At 41.9% G+C, this 19,354-nt stretch overlaps 3 protein-coding genes across 3 annotated transcripts in view; 1 reads left to right on the top strand and 2 right to left on the bottom strand.

The window, feature by feature from the left end:
• Window positions 1-5,081, bottom strand: part of LOC140155593 (kelch-like protein 15) — a 30,631-nt gene extending 25,550 nt beyond the window's left edge. The window contains exon 1 of the mRNA XM_072178496.1: window positions 4,450-5,081. Coding sequence (XP_072034597.1) covers window positions 4,450-5,052 — 603 coding nt within the window. The 5' untranslated portion in view covers window positions 5,053-5,081. The remainder of the gene's footprint in view (window positions 1-4,449) is intronic.
• LOC140155599 (uncharacterized) overlaps window positions 1-19,354 on the bottom strand; it is a 136,027-nt gene that overhangs the window by 56,680 nt on the left and 59,993 nt on the right. The gene's annotated exons all lie outside the window — the stretch shown is intronic.
• LOC140155591 (gamma-tubulin complex component 3 homolog) overlaps window positions 9,969-19,354 on the top strand; it is a 51,235-nt gene continuing 41,849 nt past the window's right edge. The window contains 2 exon segments of the mRNA XM_072178494.1: window positions 9,969-10,055; window positions 18,391-18,514. Of these exon segments, the coding sequence (XP_072034595.1) occupies window positions 18,418-18,514 (97 nt within the window). The 5' untranslated portion in view covers window positions 9,969-10,055; window positions 18,391-18,417.

Genomic DNA, 19,354 nt, shown 5'->3' with positions numbered 1-19,354 from the left:
GGCTCTTCTTAGGGGCTTGCCATACGGTCCAGCACTACTCTTGCGCTTCCCAGTTTTCTTGGGAGGTGCTGGAGTAGCCTCGGCTCGGGTGTAGTCTGTGGTGCGCGTCCTGCTGAAGCCGAGCTGGCGCTGAAGAACGCTTAGAAGACTTCTTCTTCTTGTGCTTCTTCTTAAGCTTTACTGCCCTTCCCTTGGTCAGGGCAGCCTCCGACTTCTTCAGAGTGCTCTCATTGGTGGCCTTCTTTGCCCGGTCCTCAACCGTAGCGCAAAAGGCCTGTCCAAAGAGTAGCCCCTGTCCCACCGAGTCTGACTTCTTCATTGCATCAGCAAAGTCGGAGCCGTAAGTTGACTGGAGGGACAGACAGGCATTCTCCCGGCGGCGAGATGACATCCTATGGGCTAGGCCCATAGAACTCTCGTTGAGGTTAGCTGTTAGCACCGCTAACAGATTAACCTCGCGGAAGAGTTCCGACGTTGCCCCGAGGTCGTTCGCTACCTTCCTACCGAGGTGCTCGGCAAGCGTGGTAGCGACGCTTAGAGACTCTGATAAGCGGCGTGCTCGCTTATCGATGAGCTTTAGCTCCTCCTCCCACTGGGGGAGAACGACCCGTCGCCTTGGCCGCTAGCGGCAGGCGCTACAACGCTCTGGATCCATGTCAGGGACCCTGAGGTAGGTTTCAGTAGTCCTCCTGCGAAACACGCAGTGGAAGCGTGCAAGCACGCGGCGTCGAAGCTCCAGCGAGCCTGACAGCCCTCGAAACCTACCCTTGAGGTCCGCCGGGAATGCAAGTGCGAGGCGACCCTTGTGTGGACGCCAGCTAGCTGGGCATCCTACTGAAAAGATGCCCTGGTCCTCCTGAACGGACTCCTCCTGAGAGAAAGCCAGGCCCAAACCTTGGGCCACACGGCTCATCACCTCAGCGGTGTCCGCAGGCAGACCATTGCTAGCGAGTTCCTCACGGGAAGCGGGGAAGGATACCTGAAGCTAGCTGCACAGTCTCATCAGACTGTGAGTCGCTACTGGTTTCATCTTCCGACTCCTTTCCCTCGCCTTCAGACTCTGACTCACTCTCTGATGAGGAAGAGATCTGACGACGGGCATCTGAAGGTGGACAGGGAGGTGTCGCCACCGTGTGGCTAGCCAACTGAACACCAGCAGAAGAGGGAGTACTCCCGCTAGACCCCGAGATGCTAGCGATGGCACCCCGGGAGCCGCACGCTCTCGCTGCTGTCGCCCTAGCCATAGCAGTGTGCGGCCTACCCTGAGCTGTATCAGGGCTAGCCACTCGCCGCCCGGGTGGGGTAACAACTGGTGGTACTGCTTGCCCAACGCTAGGCGGCACTTGCCACGGTGGTAGACCGTGGAAGAAACCACCCTGCGGCGGATACCACGGGCATACCCTGTTGGTAGCTGACCTGAAAGGATCCGCCACCAGGGAAACCCCATGGAACGGTAGTACCAGTACCGCCTCCCCTGTTGCCACAGAGACTGTGGTAACCAGGACGCAGTACTGCGGTACCTGCGTGGTTGTAGCGTAGGTGCCCGGTAGGGCTCCTGCGTACCACTGTACCCATGCCTCACAGCGTTCCCCGCTAGAGGATCAAGCCGTGTGTATGGGTACCCCGCTATACTGGCTGTCCCTTGGCTAAAAGGAGCTTGCCTAGTATCACGGGTAGCTGAGCGTGTATACCCTCGATCAGTCACCTCGCTACCTGAATAGGCAGTATCAATCAATGGAGCCATGCTCCGCTGAATAGATAGTGATCGATCATAAGAGGGTAATTGACCCATTGACTGTAATGGATCACCCACGCTCTGCTGGCTCTCGAGGACATAAGTGGGTTGTTGATCAGCCAGGCTGTTCAAACTACCTACCCTAACCTCTTGAGCCTCGCCCAAGGTCGCTGTGTGTGGCGGACCACTCACGGCAGCTATGGCGCGCGTATAGTGGCTACCACTGAAGTCAAGCCGTGGCTCGTCTCGGTAGCTGCCACTGTTTGCACTTGGGTCGCTGTCCCGTGAGAGACTGCGAGCCCACCCCCGGTATAGCCGCTAGCCAGTCCCGGAGGACAGCCGGCAGCCATTCCAAGGCCCAGGAATCACTCGGCGGTCCCACCATGGAACGCTGCCGTGTGACAACCCCAGTTGGTTCTGCTAAGACTACACCTGAAGCGTTAGCCCGGTATTGTCTCTGCTAAACCCATGCACGCGTTTTCATTCGACCCTTGCGGGGAACGAAGAGCGTGCTGCGTGCGTGGATCAACCCAGGCAAGCCCGGGTTCCACTGGCACGCTGCGTGCTACAGACCGGCCGAGGCAAGTCCGCTGCACGCTGTATGCTAGGATTCAACCCAGGCAAGCCCGGGTACCCTTGGCATACTGTCCGTCGCCGGCTACTTCATGGTGCTAGACCCGCTGTTCGCCAGCAATAGACGGGTGTCCACCGGCAAGACGCTCGCTAGAGATCCCGCGGGTAGACTGGTACTCGCCTGTTAGGGCAAGTACCGCCCTGCTGCCTGCTACTAGCTTAGACGTTAAGTCAGTGCTTTACGCTGGCTGCTAGGCCTTCGGCTCGCTTAGCAGTCCCCGGAGGGTCCGCCTGCTTGCCCGGGACCGGAGCCCCAGAGGTTACCTTAGCGTGGCCCTTGCCGGCCGCGCTAGTACCTACCATATCAATCTTACCTGTAGGCTTCTGTTTCTTAGTCTTCGTCATCTGTCTGTGTCGAAGACCTAAACGAGCGCTACTTTCTAAATCCTCGAAGTGGATGTCCGATAAGCCTATGCAAAAGGAAGCACACTTATTTGATTTAGAGCAATCCCTGTGGGTGTAGCAGAGTGGATGCGGGTCCCACTCTGCCACAAGGGAAGGGCATGATTGACAAGGCCTAGACATTGTAGTAATCGGGAGCGTACAGCACTACCCCCGAACACAAGCTCAAGCCCAATAAACAGACCCACACGCACAGTGGCTGACGCTGATGTAGTGGTATGATATAAAAATATATATACAAAGGGATGAAAAACTGAAAACCTTTTGGGGAAGATTTGTCAGGCTGGTCCTTCGAAACCCACGAACTCTTAGCAGTAACTCGTCATCAGACGCGCACTGAAAGATATAACGATAGAGCACACCATAAACATAGCGATAATCACTCACCATACATGTATACACAGTACTGTACAAACATCTATTGTAACTTACTAGTCTGCTATAGTTGTTTTACGTGAGAACAAAAATAAAATGGCGTCCTAAGGGCGGCCATTTTGAAAACGTGTGTCCCGTATATGAACGGAAACACACATACAAGCTAAGTTTTTGGATCGTTTTTGTCACTTTTCTAGTCGAAAAATGTCGTCAAAACTATCTCCCTAGCGACTATACTGGTTGGTTTTTACCTCAGTGTAACAAACAAACTGTATATCTCGGCCCTTTGGTTCGTAATGATACTTAGCGTTGGTAAAGAAAAATCCACACGTCTATCTCATCTAGAAACCAAGGAGGATAAGGGGTGATTATCGTGTGTGACGTCACCGAATGGGTGAGTCCACTCGGGATCGGGGTTTTTGTTATTTATTCATTTATGTGGGACAAAATGACTATTGGTTTTTCCGCATCTCGGGATCGATGCAAGAAGTATCTTAATCAACATCGAAACGGTAAGATCGACCGGTGTACTGAGTCTCTTTGATATCAGAAGGACATTATTTGTATCCAGAATCTTTGGGTGGCACTCAATGGATGGACAATATCATAATAGCCCCCCATTTCACCCCTGGGTAGAGAGAAGCAAGTGAGGTAAAGCACCTTGCCCAAGTGCACAACACAATGTCACCGCCGGGCTCGAAATTGCATTCCTACATTTCGAGGCAGAACCTGTACCACTGCGTTACCATGCCCCCCTCATTGCAACTTTATGTTGATATGATAAATGCTTTGATAGCAGTTTGACCCCTTTTCATGCTGAACGTGAAGAGGGGACAGGGTCATCACTAGACTTGTTGGTATAACTCAGACTGACCAACTGGCACCAAAATTGAGAAATTTTACTTTTTGCCCTTTAAAATGATCCATGAAAGTATTTTGTAAAGGGAACCCCTTCTGAAGAAGGGAGGGGCACTACTTAGGTTGAAATTATATGGTACATTTTGTAAATTGATTTGAATCGAAAAATTGAATTGAATTTGTCTTGTCCTGCCAATCCTCTACCCAGTCAGCACTTTGGTGTTAACTGGTGCCTCAACATGTTATGACACTTCATTTGAATTGGAACTGGGTAAAGCAGCCAAGAAAATTTAAAATTCTCCTTGGTCATGGGACCCCAATTTTTTTTTCTTTTTACAAATATTAGCAACAGCAATTTCATTCTTAAAACTTATTTCTAAAACTCTCAAATTGAAGATGATAATTGAGTTGATGACACTGAAGTTCTTGACAATTGTCATACAAACCTCTCTTTCATCCTCCTTACTGCCTAGATCCTTTCGTTGAAGAAAATCACTGAGAAATGTCACACCACCAGAGTCCTGCAGAAACACATTTAAATTCTTCAGTTCTTTGAAGCTCTTTGCAAAATAATCTTCGCAATCCCAATTAAGCTCTGAGTGTAAATCTGGATTATCTCTGGTTAACAACAAAATCTTGTAAGCAGCCTCTGGGGACATCTTCTCTGGTTGTCTATACCATGCGCTTGTAATGATATTAGAGCATATATTTGCAAACTCTGTAAAGTCCATGTAGTTTGCCATCTCAATAACCTCATATGCATGAGCCATTGCACGTACATGATTCACTTTTCCACTGTAAATAAAGTCCAGCAGTACCTCAAAAGCTGCAGCACTGCCATCTATTGTTATTTCACTCTCGCATTGTTCTTTGAATCCAGACGTCAACATGGCAGAGAAATAGTTGCATGAAGCTGCAAGGATGGCTCTGTGAGCATTGAATGTTTTGCCCTCAACATTAATAGCAATATCACACAGTTGAGTCTGATTTCGTAGATTGTTTAAGTTCTGTAACAATTTCTTCGGATACTTGACTTCTTCATCTGCCATTTTGTGAAGTTCAAGTTCACTTCAAAGACCAAACTCTGCATAAATGTCAAGAAATGCATAATAGAATACTGAATTAAGATTTGTCAAGATGGCCAACAGACCATTATGTTACACAACACCAGAATCCATTCACTTTCTAAGTGCAGCTTTGATGACACATGTGAAACCCTTTGCATGTCGCATTATTCTATTTTGTTTTATAAAGATAATAACTCTTCATTTTTTTTAAAATTAAAATATATGAAAGAGAACAATAAGTAAATGAAACAAAATGAATCGGAAGTCTCACAGTTGAAATATAAATGATAACTAGACTTAGCTGTGGTCTAAGACCACGAACACAGCCGTGTTGAGACCCCTTAATGACCTTTGACCCCAAAATATATGAAAACGCCCATAGACATTGTCTAATGTCAACGCATGTGTGCACGTGGCATCACTTTGCCATGTTACTTGTGGTAGAAGGGGCATTTTGAAGGTTTTTCGTCTCAGACCGGAAGTGACCCCTTAATGACATTTGACCCCAAATAAAAATACCACATATGAATTGGGTAACCACAATTCATGTGTGAACATACCGTTACTGTCCTATGTTTTTCTTAGCAAATAAAAAATTTTGAAGGTTTTTCGTTTTATACCGGAAGTGACACCTTCATGACCTTTGACCCCAAATCTGTGTACACCCCATAGACACTGGGTAATAGCAATGCATGTGTGCAAGTGGCGTCACTGTCCTACAGAATCTGTGGAAGAAGATGCATTTTAAAGGTATTTCGTTTTATACCGAAGTGACCCCTTAATGAGATTTGACCCCAAATAAAAAAATACCACATATATACATTGGGTGACTGCAGATCATGTGTGAACATACCATTACTGTCCCATGTTTTACTTAGCTAATAAAAAATTTTCAAAGTATTTCGTTTTATACCGGAAGTGACCCCTTAATGACCTTTGACCCTGAATCTGTGTACACCCCATAGACACTGGGTAATAACAATGCATGTGTGCAAGTGGCGTCTCTGTCCCACATAATTTATGGAAGAAGATGCATTTTAAAGGTATTTCTTTTTATACGAAGTGACCCCTTAATGAGCTTTGACCTCAAATAAAAAAAAATACCACATATACATTGGGTGACTGCGGATCATATGTGTACATACCGTTACTGTGCTATGTTTTACTTAGCTAATAAAAATTTTTGAACTTTTTTCGTTTTATACCGGAAGTGACCTCTTAATGACCTTTGACCCCAAATCTGTGTACACCACATAGACACTGGGTAATAACAATGCATGTGTGCAAGTGGGGTCGCTGTCCTACGTAAGGTGTGGGAGAAGATGCATTTTAGTTGAAATCACGTGTTTGACCCCTATGACCCCTGCGTGACCTTTGACCCCACGAGTTTCATGTGACATGTAGGGCACGGTCAATGATCATTGTGACCAAGTTAGGTCAAAATCGATGTAAGCATGTGAGTGCTAGAGCAAATGTAAAGGTTGACAGAAGAAAGAAAGAAGAACCTGTAAGAAAAAAGACACAGCCGTGACTAACGTCACGGCTGTGTAAAGAATGCAAAAGCAAGATAAAAAAACAAACAAAGACGGCAGTACAGCCACAGACCCACTGTACAGCATACATCAATCAATTAATTATAAATCCAACTCATTCCATTCATGAGCGTATACAAGCAGTAAACAAGCATGGTACGCGTATAGCGCATATTTTGTAGATATACGCTCGCATCCCCAGAGTGTTCGAACTCATAACAGGGTTCGGTCAATGACCTTTTGGCAGCGTAGTCACCTTGAAGTTGGCCGACTGGGCACCGATCAGGCGACGCATGGGGGCACTGGCTGCGGAAGTCACTTTGCTGTGACTACAAGATGTGGACCACTGTCGGAATCTAGTCCGTGGGGTACATCGTGAGTCGCCGATACGGCACCGAGCAGGTGAGGTAACACATCGGAGGCTAGCAGTTGTAGTCACTGCGTGATGACACTGCTGCATATTACCCCACTGCCTTGTTTCCGATGTAGTCACTCTCCTGTAGTGACTCTGTCGGCCACCATAAGGTAAGTTATTATGGCGGTGGTGACTGCAGAGTTCCAGTGCCATGTATTCACTCCGCCGCCAGGAATTTTGCAGTGTATTTATGAACTGAATGAATGAAATGTCTAAAAGCATTTACGTTGCATCCAAAGATTAAAAAATCAATCAATCAATCTGGCCCATAAGAAACCGAAAATTAAATATTTCGCAGCCCGAGGGATATTCCGAGGTCCAAAGCAAAATGTTTAGATTTTTCACAATGCCCGACATATAACCGATGCAAAGTTATTAACCTCATTCATAACCGTCACTTTGATCTTTTAATTTTACAAAATAACACAAATTTTTCCTCAAAAGTTTGTAAAATAAACAATTTTACATCTTCCCTTTCCCCAAATCGATCAGGCTAAAACAAAACGACCAATAACAAAATAGCGTATCAGAATCTATGCAAATATGGTAGCGTGCAATCCAAATCTGACGGCAGCCAGCGCCAGCAAGAGTTCGTTGGACGCTGTCGGCGCACACAGAAGTCAATTGTGTGCGACATTGGAACAATTACGCATTTTGCGGTCAATTGTGAGATATTAATGACCTCGATTTGCGTTCGCGTTTTCACAAATAATAAAATATGATTGGATCGCACGCATCGCGTTTATTAATGAGGTTATGAATTATTTTTAATAAGCTTTAATATGCCTTATATTGAAATTATAAGCTTAAATATCTAGATCATTTTAATTTTATACCTGTTACACCTACTGAATTTACATGTATTCTTCGCTATTCTTGACGTCCGTCCTGTATATGTTTCAAGTTTCTTGCAATATAAAGTTAAGCATCGTGTAGTTAAGCATGTAGGCCTACATTTATAAATGATGATGTTGATCAATTTGACAGGCTGTCTTCACGCGTCACGATGATGGTCACGACGGGTGTGTGGTGAGTATGGCAGGCAGCTTACGCCATAAACCATATCGCTGCTCTTTTGAGCTCATCACCATCAGCCGGGCTAGTACCGGTATCAGCCGGTCACTATTTAGGCCTACGCTTGGGTGAACGGAGGATTTTCATATATTTTCGCACAAAAATTTCGCCCCCCCCCCTATCGAAGGATAAATGTCGCGTCCCCTTAAATTATCCATTCCTTGTATATAATTTCATGTCCCCCCCCTCCAATATGAAGGTCAAAATTTCAGGTCCCTTCAAGTCAATCAAAAAATTTTGCATCCCCCTAAAATCCCTCGTTACCCCTTGGCGTTATTAGTGATCGCTCCCTTAAAGGTTTATTATGAGAAGCCTGGGATCGATCATGAAGGCTCCTTAAGACCGAAACTGCCAAACAAAGCACATGATCCTTTGAAGCTATTTGATAGGCCTACATATGTAGGCCCTAATAACCCCTGCTCTTGGGTGTTTGTGGCGGTTTATATTGAGGAAGTTTCTTCAAGTTGAAAAAAAAATGTTAGAGCTTGTTTACATTTGTTTTGGACACTTTTGATTGTTTATTTATTTATTTATTCATTTATTCGATAGCTATATCATTTACTAAAATTTTAATTTTATATTGTTTATTTTTATATAATTATTTAATTAATTAGGCCTAATTTATTTATTTAGGGACCGTTCACAAACACTTGTAAGGGGGGCCTGATGCAAAAGGGGGGCCCTGAAATTTTTTGATTTTGACCCTCCTATGATGCTGACCAATCTTGAGTGGACCAGTTTAGAGACCTGCCGACTGATAACCAGACTCTCCATGATGTACCGTATCACCCACAACTTAGTTGACATCGACTGGCAAGACCATCTGACCAAACCAACCAGACCAACTAGACGTCATCACCCTTCAACCTACATGCAAATTCAAGTTAAAGCAACCAGCTACGAAAACAGTTTCTTCCCTTGGACAATACCTCACTGGAACAGCCTCCCTCACAGCATACTGGACATTACTGACTTCAAGGCCTTCAAGACTGCCATCCGGACCCATTTTACTTAGTTCTCCATGATTATTTTTTGCACCGCACACCAAGCTTAGGATTCAAAGGTCAAAACCTCTGTTGAGATGCAGGTACCTGCTTATACCACCGGCGTGTCCAGGATCTTTTCCTGCGGGGGGCTAAGCCCCTTTTTCAGATTTATGCGGGGGGCGTTATGGCTAAAATCGCCAAAAAACGGCTGATTTTACATGATTTTTAACAAAGTGCGGGGGGCTTCAGCACCCAAAGCTCCCCCCCTGGACACGCTACTGTATACGGAGTAACCAATCCAGATCCAGATCCAGATCCAGATCCTAAGGTAGACTAAATCCCCCATTCCTTCAACATCTATGCACGGTCATCGGGTTGTACGTAAAGGATTGTGGGTAATATAAAGACGCCGCAATTCTGGGCGTGGAAGGATTCAGGCTACTCTGCCCTGAAAAAAATGACCACAAATCTTCCTGGAAAAATTTAGTTTGACCCATAATTTTCATGTCAAAAAGGGGGGCCCTGAAATTGTTGAGGTCTGTAAAGGGGGGGGGGCCAAACAATTTTCGCGATGAATTTTTTGCATCAGCTCCCCCAATTACAAGTGTTTGTGAACGGTCCCTTATAGTTATAGGCCTACCTATTTATTTATTTATTTATTTTTTTAATTTAATTTGTTTTGTTTTGTTTTGTTTTTCATTCAAAAATACAGAAAAATATTTATAGTGGAGAGTGCCGTCTGATTTACCACCAGAGCTGCATGTATTATCATAGGCCTAGGCCTATATTAAATAATTGCTATATCATGGCAGGCAGAGAGAGAGTGACAATATTTCATGTATTTGGTCATTTCTGCCTGCCTCGGCCTACCATAACTTCCGGTTACCAGTACGTAAATAAAAGATGGACGGACTTCTGAATCTGAGATGTTGAACTTGGAAATTAGAAGTTACAAATTACGCAGTACAGCATTATATGGTATGAATACATGGTTGTATGATGAAAGATGAAAGTAAAACAATTATCTTTCTGTTAACTTTGCAGAATAATGTTAAGTCAATGTCCCGATGGTCGCGTCGTTTCAAACTTCGCGGGTAAGCTTATATTAAAGCCTGTCGAATTCGGAAGCCATACACAATCCGTGTCTGGATCTGGATAGCTCGAGATACTCTAGCTAAAACACAGGTTTACATTTACTATCTTACAGTATCTTGCTGTATGTCAGCTAGAGCGCCAGACGACAAGCTTCCGGGTTTTTTTGGAGAACAATACTGTAAGTGTTACGTAAGATGAAGAAGAAACCCGCCTCGGAGCCCGCCCTACTCATTATTTCATTGTACTTATTGCAATTTGCCTCCACACATTACGTAATCAACACAAAGCTTTTGTGAGGATTAGTGAGTGGATAAGAAATTGACAGCGGAGGATACGAAGGACACACCGATTGCTAGTTGTCAATCATGAATTGCCGCAACGTCTTAATATTTTACTGCATGGCATTCCGCAAGCACCAAGACAAATTATGCCATATTTATCCAAAGATCATCTCATATGAAGTAAGCTGAATGCGATCTGTACTTTTGTAACATTCCGATCGCTTTTGATCAGCTAATATCGGCGAATTTGCTTGAAAACATGTGAGTTCATGTTGTGTAAACATAATTAGCATAGACACAAATGAAATTACGATGCAATACAATGCAATTTGAATGCGCAACAGAGATCTATAGAAATAAGGCTGCCCGGTTTTATGCAGAATTAGACCACGTCTGGATCTGGATATGGTTTATTGAGTCCGAATGAGTCGGCAGCTTCAACTGGTTACAGTCGTACTACATGTATCGCCAACTTTCATGACTTTGATGGAATAAGGCCTAGGTCGAAATGTGCACACAAATAATGTCTTGGTTTCGTCATTTTGTTACAGTCTTCACCTTATCTTCATCTTCACCCTTGTTTCTGCACCCTTGCCAGTGCCTGTGACTTCACTTCTGCACCAAGTCCCAGTTTAGCTGTTGCTGCATAGGGATAGCACCTTTGAAGATTGAAGATTGAGTGCCGTAGAATGGGGTGAATAGGGACAGTTTGGGCACTCTCTAGATTGTAGTTTTTTTCCTGTATCCCCATAAGCCAAACTTTTGAGGGCATATTATGTCCACCCATGATGCCTTTAATCCACCATAATAAAAAATTGAATATATGTGGGGGGTATATATTTTTTAAATAAAAGTTTGGTGTCCCTATTGACCCCGACTTTGGGGTCAATAGGGAAAGCACTGGTCTTGATAAGGAAAGTACAACTTTGAAGGAGTTTACATGCATTTTTACCCCACATAGATGGAAAAGGGACACCAAGTGTGTTTTAAAAAACAATAGAAACATGTCAGGTAATTCATACCATCATAACTGATTAAAATCTGATTTCTTGACAACGTTAATCAGGCTCGTCAGTACAAGAAGAGGTGGGGTAGGATGTGGTGGGGTAAGGGTGGCTGGGGTAGGGATCTGGGTGGTAGGGAAGTAGGTAGGTATGGTAGGGTGTTGGGGTAGTGGGATCAGGGTGGTGGAGTATGAGAAAAGGTATCAGGGTGGTAGAGGTAGTAGATTAAAGTGGTGGTGGTGGAGCAGTGGATAGGGTGGTGGGGTAGGGGATAGGGTGGTGGGGTAGATGGGTGGGGTAGGATGGTGGAGTGCTGGGGTAGGGTGTGGGGTAGTGAGTTCTGGCAGTGGCATGATAGTATTAGGGGTGGATGAGGGTGGTAGCCTGGGTAGGGTGGTGTGGTAGTGGGGTAGGTTAGTGAGGATGGTAGGCTTAATGAGGCTAGTGGGGTCAAGGTGTGGTATAGTGATTTAAGGGTGGTGGTGGTAGGGTTTAGGTGGTGGGGTAGGTTCATGAGGGTAGTGGGGTAAGGGTGGAGCAGGGTAGGGTGATAGGATAGGGTGTGGTGGGGTAAGGGTGGTTGTGGCAAGGGTGTCCCTATTCACCCCGTGTTAGGTGACATTTATCTGAAAAATATTTTAAAAATTGTTATAAAAATTCCTGTCAGAATTATTAAATAATCTTTTAGAGAAAGTTGTAGGACCTGGCAGGCTAGGTCCTGGTGAATTTCCAGCTCATTTTCTAAAATAGTGGCCGTGGGAGCAGGAAAGTTTTGACCACCCTGTTTTTTAGAACCTTTTTTAGATAATTTTATTTTGGACACCCTGTATCCTAAATTTATTCTTTCACATCTGCTGAACCATTTTCTAAATACTGTTTGATTGCTCTTTCAATCTGTGGAAATAAAAAAAAATAAGTGTTAACTAAGGCTGGCATTTTCGGTCGGGTAAACGGGTACCCGCCGAGATTACATTACCGGGTAGGAAATACCCTCCCGGGTACCAAATTCAAAAAAAAAAAAAAAAAAAAAAATTTTTTTTAAGTTTTTATTTTTCGGTTTTGTAGTGTCCTGGACCTAGACCTAAATGCTAGGATCATTCATGGTTGACCTAAAAAAAAAAAAAAAAAAAAAAAAATTCAAGATATTTTGTTATTTTAATATGAAAATTGATAATTTGTATTCATGTCATAGTCTATTAATGATTTCAAAATGCATTCAAATTCAATACATTTTGAAATCATTAATAGACTATGACATGAATACAAATTATCAATTTTCATATAAAAATAACAAAATATCTTGAATTTTTTTTTTTTTTTTTTTTTTTTAGGTCAACCATGAATGATCCTGGCATTTAGGTCTAGGTCCAGAGACACTACAAAACCGAAAAAAAAAACTTTAAAAAAAAAAAAAAAAAAAAAATTTTTTTTTTTTTTTTTCAGTACCCGGTTACCCGCCCGAAAATTGCGGCGGGTACCCGGGTACAAAATTACCCGAAAATGCCAGGCCTAGTGTTAACCATACGTGAAAAAATGAGATTTCAAAAACTTTTCTCTTTCCTGTCCCTATTCACCCCTGCGTCCCTATTCACCCCATTCTACGGTGCTCGAAAAAAACAAATGAGCCACTTCAATCAAGTATAGTGCTGCACACCGACATCGCCCGCTTAATAATTACCATTATACTACCAGAGACACTGAAATGAATACACGGGATCGATACACGTAATGTGCTATGCACGATTGATATTCAGACGATAAATCTTTGGATACCGGGGTGGAAAATGATGAATATCTCCCGTAAATGATTTCGTATAAAGAAACCAGATGTGGTTCCTTGCACTTGAATATATTTTGAACATATGATAGTCGTTAGTTTGCGCTTTGAGAGAGTAGCTTGCGTCTTGAGCTGAAAAAGTGACCAAAATTCAAGATTTTAAATAGCGCAGCGTAGAACCTTGTGGAGGTAGTCTCGGGCCAGACTGTATGTGGCTATCACGAACATACAGGATCGACGAGTGTCAGACCGACTGACACAAACTGGCTGTGTAGGAGACTATCATAGAGACAGTCTATAAGCAGATGACAATGGCGAATGTAGGCTCGCTGACCGTACAGAGGTCAGTCACAGGCTAATTCATTAGCCTTAGTCGGATGTCCTTCAGCCCACTAAGCATTTAAAAACTATTAAACAGGTGGGAACACAATGGCCATCCGTGGCTGTGGATTCATCCTACCATGGCATTTACTGCCATGAAGATATCGGGGCGATGACACTGTGTGCCGTACTATTACGCTGCCTTTCGTATTCGCCGAGGAGGACAATTTCGACCTCCTCGTTTGTTTACAAACAGAGAGGTAGACAAAGACATGTAACTGTTCCGCTTGTCCAAATACACAAGTATCAAAAGGATGGTAGACCTACACAATAGAGTGATTCATGCAACATGAATAGGGGATTAAAAAACTTTGAAGTAGGACCATGTGCTTCTTTTGTCCAATTTGGCATCAAGATTTCGAATGGAAACAGTTCAGACCCAGAACACGATCATGTCAGAAATTAATATTTTGTTCTGGGTCTGATTATTCGGACTGAACAAACCTTAGTTAAAGTCATAATGTACGATCTTATAATATGAATTTGGTTAATTTTTTTCAAACCTGATTTTTTGGCATATTTGTAATGTCACAACTTTCACCTAAATGGAATCAGCCAAATTTGTTGTGTTTGTAGGTAAACAGAGCAAAGTTCGACATAAAGTCATAATTCAAGAAATTATGACTAAATGTCCGCCCATAGAACTGCGTGTTAAACGGCCAAAATAACAAGCAGTGTTTCTTTCACGTTACCTCATTATTTCAGCTCAAAATGGACAGAAACCATTCCCCATCATTATTACTAGTATTATTTCAGCATTTTGAGTATATAATGACATTATGACAAATTTAAAATTTGAAGGAAATCGTACATTAAGGTGGTACTACACCCCTTGATAAAATTTGTGACTATTTTTGCATTTTTCTCAAAACTAATAACACACTGATAACAAAAGTTCTGTATATTATAGGGGCAAGGATTCCAGTTACTACACTGGAATTTCAGTGACTCAAGACAACTAGTTATTGATTTATTGATCAAATATTGGTTTTCCCTCATTTTTGACTGTAACTCCACAACTGTTGTCTGTGCTGAAATAAAATTTTCAGTGCAGTAGTTGTAGTCCTTGACTCCTTGCCCCTATAATATACATATCTTACTTGTCATCAATGAGCTATAATTTTTTGAGAAAAATGCAAAAATAGGCACAAAATTGGCCAGGGTGTAGTACCACCTTAAGCCTTTAACACATTTGCTGGTTAGCCAAATTCGCCCAGACCGGGGCCCAAACACAATACATATTTACATAGAAATTGAAAAGAACAGATTGGACAGGCTGGTCAAGGAAACCTACATAAATATGTTTCTATACTTCACTTGACCCATATGATTTTTTATGGTGATATGTCAATCGCACATGGAATTTTAGAGGGATTTTGATAGCAGTTCCATTAAAAAGCTGCTATCATCATGAGACTAAGATCTAGAAACACCACCGAAATGCTGTTTTGGGGAATTTTGCTAGCTTTTGCTTGCAGAATCTTTTTGATGAAAGTCAATCTTTGACAAGATGTAACTTTGCTACGGAAAGTGCCAGGACAAAAAGGTTTTCAGTTTTGGCTAAACTTTTCTCAAGGGCTTTAATTTGATATAAAATGATGCAGTTTGATGGCAAATTTGAATTCACCTAGCATGTACCTAAATCAAGCATGTCAAGTCATTGAATTGAAGCTCATTCAAGGCTCAAGCTGAGCAGGTGCCAGTGTTAGTCCTGCCAGCAAGACTTTATCATAAACATAATGACATCTACGGACCTTGGTATGCCAAGTTTACAGTTACTGGAACTAGTGCCAGTGTGTGAGTGTTGGGGCTGATGTGATGTCTTCTGTCAGAGTTGAAGGGCTAGATTTGGACTTGAGTTCTTTTTTGAAGGAATCGAATCCTCCTTGAGTACGGCAAAATAAAAAATAGAGTCTTTTTAGGTCTTTTGTTTTCTAGTTCGCAACGCAAACTTAAAAAACCGGGCAAAACAGACACATCATTTATCGTATTGGTGCTGCCCTATTATGTCTGGTTCCATACAGCAATACCTTGAAACAAACATCTAAGTTTCCAAAAACAACTTTGTCATTCCTCAAAACTACAACTTACAAGTAACTTCATTAATAAAAAATTGAAATCCTACTATTACCCATTATTGACAATTTTGTTCGATTTATGTCAACCAAAAGAACGCACGAGTCGAGTTCAGTTGACCAAAATGTTAGCTCCTGCCTCCTGGTCACCTCAGATATGACGTCAGTATCAAGCTGCTTACTAAATATTCATCACCGGGACTGAGAAATGCGACATTTTTGGTGTTTGTACCGGGGAATTTCAGACACGGAAACTTCTACAAATTCGTCCAAAGGTAACCAAAGGGTTGTGGATCGCATTTTTAATTATGACTAAACTGTTTCGGAGTTGAGGTATGCTACATGTAAAAGTAGACCATTTCGGGGACTCTAATTGGTGTAGATGTTCATTTTAAGGTACGCCTACGGTACAGGAGCCTTGTATTTTTAGTGCAAACTCTAATTGAAATCATGCACTAGCTTTTTGTATACACTTTATCCCATACCGTTGTGCAGAGCTACTACGGTATCCCTGTACTATTTGTTTTCATTCATTTTAAACTACTTCTTATGCTTGATCAAAGATCACATCACATGATTAATTTTATTAATTTTGCATGCAAATAAATTTTAGTTTGTAAATAAAAAAGTATAAGATTGCTTTCAGTTATATCTTTAATGGATTTTAATCATAATCGTTTGTTTTGATATGACTGGGTTTGTTAGACGCAAGTCTGGCATGTCCATGATTAATAATACCATAGACTATCGCATAGGCGTAGATCCCGGTGGGATGGGAGGATAAATCTCCCTGATATTTTGATAGGGGGATGGTCCATACAATCACCCCCCCCCCATGTTGTTGCCTGTATGTGGGTTTTTGACCACTCATATTTGGTTAGTTTAGCCTAAAAAGTGCCAATTTTTGCGTGCATTTATTAAACTTTTTGCACCATGTTTCACTTCAGTGTGGCATATCTTTTTCGCTCGCTTTGCGCGCATTGGTACTTGCTTGAGAAGTCTAGCCAAGAATTTGCTCACCGATAGCTTCACATTATACATGTATAGGCTAGAGACCATTGCATTCAAAATGTCAGATTCGCTGAAGCATAACACAGTGTAAAACAATGGAAGTTCAGAAGTAAACACAGCCGATCACGACAGGCGATTGCATCAAAACTGTTGCTAAAATTACAAACTGACCAAAATAGGCAAATCTTGCTCAAAAGATACAGTTGACTCATCGAAATAACTTTTATCCAAATTTAAACATTACCAGAATAAATAACTGCACCGAAAACAATAGCAAAGCACTCTAGCATAGATCGTAACTATTGTGTGCAAATTAAAGCGAGAGTTCTCGAGTAAATTGGTACCAAAACCTTTTTCTGGCATCAAAAGGTGCTGGCTTTACTATACTTTTTTACAACCCCATCCCCTCCATCATGCCCCATGTCTAAAAGAAAACTACGCCACTGAATAATAAATACTGCATCTACATGTATCTAGGCATGTACAGCCAGAACCAACACCCCTTCTTTTGGCACCTGAAGTTTGATATTTTGATTGTCATATTGCATCTTTTGCCGCTTTAAAACACAAGCCTAATAAGTTACAGTACTGTGATTATAATCTGTTTCCAATGTATACTACTAAGGGGCTGTGTAATAATTATAAGCATTGGGGGAGTGTAAAATTGGGAGTAAGAATTTTTTGGCTAGCGGAAAGGGAGGACGCAAGCAATTTTTGGCAAGCCAAGAGGAGGCAAGCAATTTTTGGCACACATTCATGTGGCACCTTTTTTTTTTTTATAATAAAATGCTCTAAAAAGGCTTAGGAAAACCGTACAGAAATGTTTATATAATATGCAAATTTCCCTACTCGCTGTGCTCGCAACATATATCTAATCCATAAGGTTTGAAAATTGGGATCCTCCAAAAAAGTCATGTGCAAAGCTGTGGGTGCAAAGTTTTTTTGACAGGCTGAGAGGGAGAGGGAGGCAAGCAATTTTGGCAGACCAAGAGGAGATAAGCATTTTTTGGCATGTCATATTTAAATTTCACCCCTCCCCAGGCTCCACATAATTATTGCACAGCCCCAAAACAATACTAGGTGGGACTAGCAAATTATATATTTACAAGAAAATAATATAAAACTAAAATTCTGGTTAAGTATCGGTCTACGTTGGTAAAATATTGGTGAAAACCCCTGGGCTTTTTATATGTAAGGACTCGGACTCGAATATTGAGGACTTGGACATCAGAAATTTGCAGGGACTGATACCCGGACTCGGATACCAAGTACTCGGAGTCTGATGATGAGGACTCAACTACAACACTGAATTCTGTCAGGCGTGGAAAGTAAGAATACTTGAAAACATTCTTGGTTGCGTTGCCCCTTTGGATTTTGTGTGTGTCCTTGTCCTGGTGTCGTTGCAGTCTGTAAGGTATGTGTCACGGTCGATGAATGTAAAGAAACCTGACCAATGGTCAATTCTCAACCTTTTGCCACAGCACACTTTCTGTGGAAATCGTTGTGGAGGATCCAGGATCCTGATATCATCAGTGTTTATGATGCATACATTACACATCACAAGTTTTCAACATTTTGCCATGTTGTCTTATTACTTTGAAAGTGAAATTACATTTGATAAAAGGTCATTACTTCAATCCATCAAATCTTTCATGTATTTTGTTATATTTCCATGTGTTTGTTTTTAAGTGAGAAGTGGTTTGGACCTCTATCACCATGGCAACGGGTGGAGGTGCTGAGACTGTGAGTGACAAGGACAATCCACAGAAATTGCTGCTGCAATTAGTCAGACATCTACTACATAAAGCTCCTGGTTAGTAATACCTGCTAGCTTACATATCACTAAATATTCAACTCTTCCTTAATAAGTGCTTCTACATAATTTTATCAAATGACCTGCCAAAGTGCCCCATTTTCAGTGCACTTGTACCACTAAATTCATCAAACTCCTGAATGAAATTACCAGTTTAGGATGAATTTTGACTTCAGGTGCTCTGTATTTTTAACATGTATGCATGGAAAATCTCATTTGTAACTTCTATAATTTCAATAATCGCCCCAGCATAAACATCTCCACCATCATGCATAAAGCATTTAAATTTACCTGGGCACCTTGGGAGAACAATGCCAGTGCATCGAAAGGTTAACCCAGGTTAAATAAGAATGAAATAAATAAATAAATTTGTTTGGTGTATTATTTAGAATCCGAATGACCCAAAAGGCATGCTGACCCCATAGCCTGAGAAATGTGAATTTCTTGAGAATATAAACTCAAAAATGTCATAAGAAGGCAGGATTGTTATGTATTTCTTTTCTTCCCAACCTTATATATCCCACCAAAATTGCTGGAAATCAGGTCCCTGATTTTATTTTCCTCAGTCCAAGTTTTGAAAAAGAGGGAGGAGAAGGTGGAATACATTTTATTTCTTTATTTTATTACATTCTATTCTATTCTATTCTATTCTATTCTATTCTATTCTATTCTATTCTATTCTATTCTATTCTATTCTATTCTATTCTAGTCTATTCTATTCTAGTCTATTCTAGTCTATTTGTTTTGTTTTGTTTGACAAATATATTAAATTTTACTTTTAGATTTTCTCTTTCTCATTTGTGTCATTTCAGCTATTTTCTTAAAGTACTGTAAACACCC

Source organism: Amphiura filiformis, chromosome 6 (genome assembly GCF_039555335.1).
Source record: "Amphiura filiformis chromosome 6, Afil_fr2py, whole genome shotgun sequence".
NCBI lineage: Eukaryota > Metazoa > Echinodermata > Ophiuroidea > Amphilepidida > Amphiuridae > Amphiura > Amphiura filiformis.
This window is presented reverse-complemented; position numbering and strand designations above follow the sequence as displayed.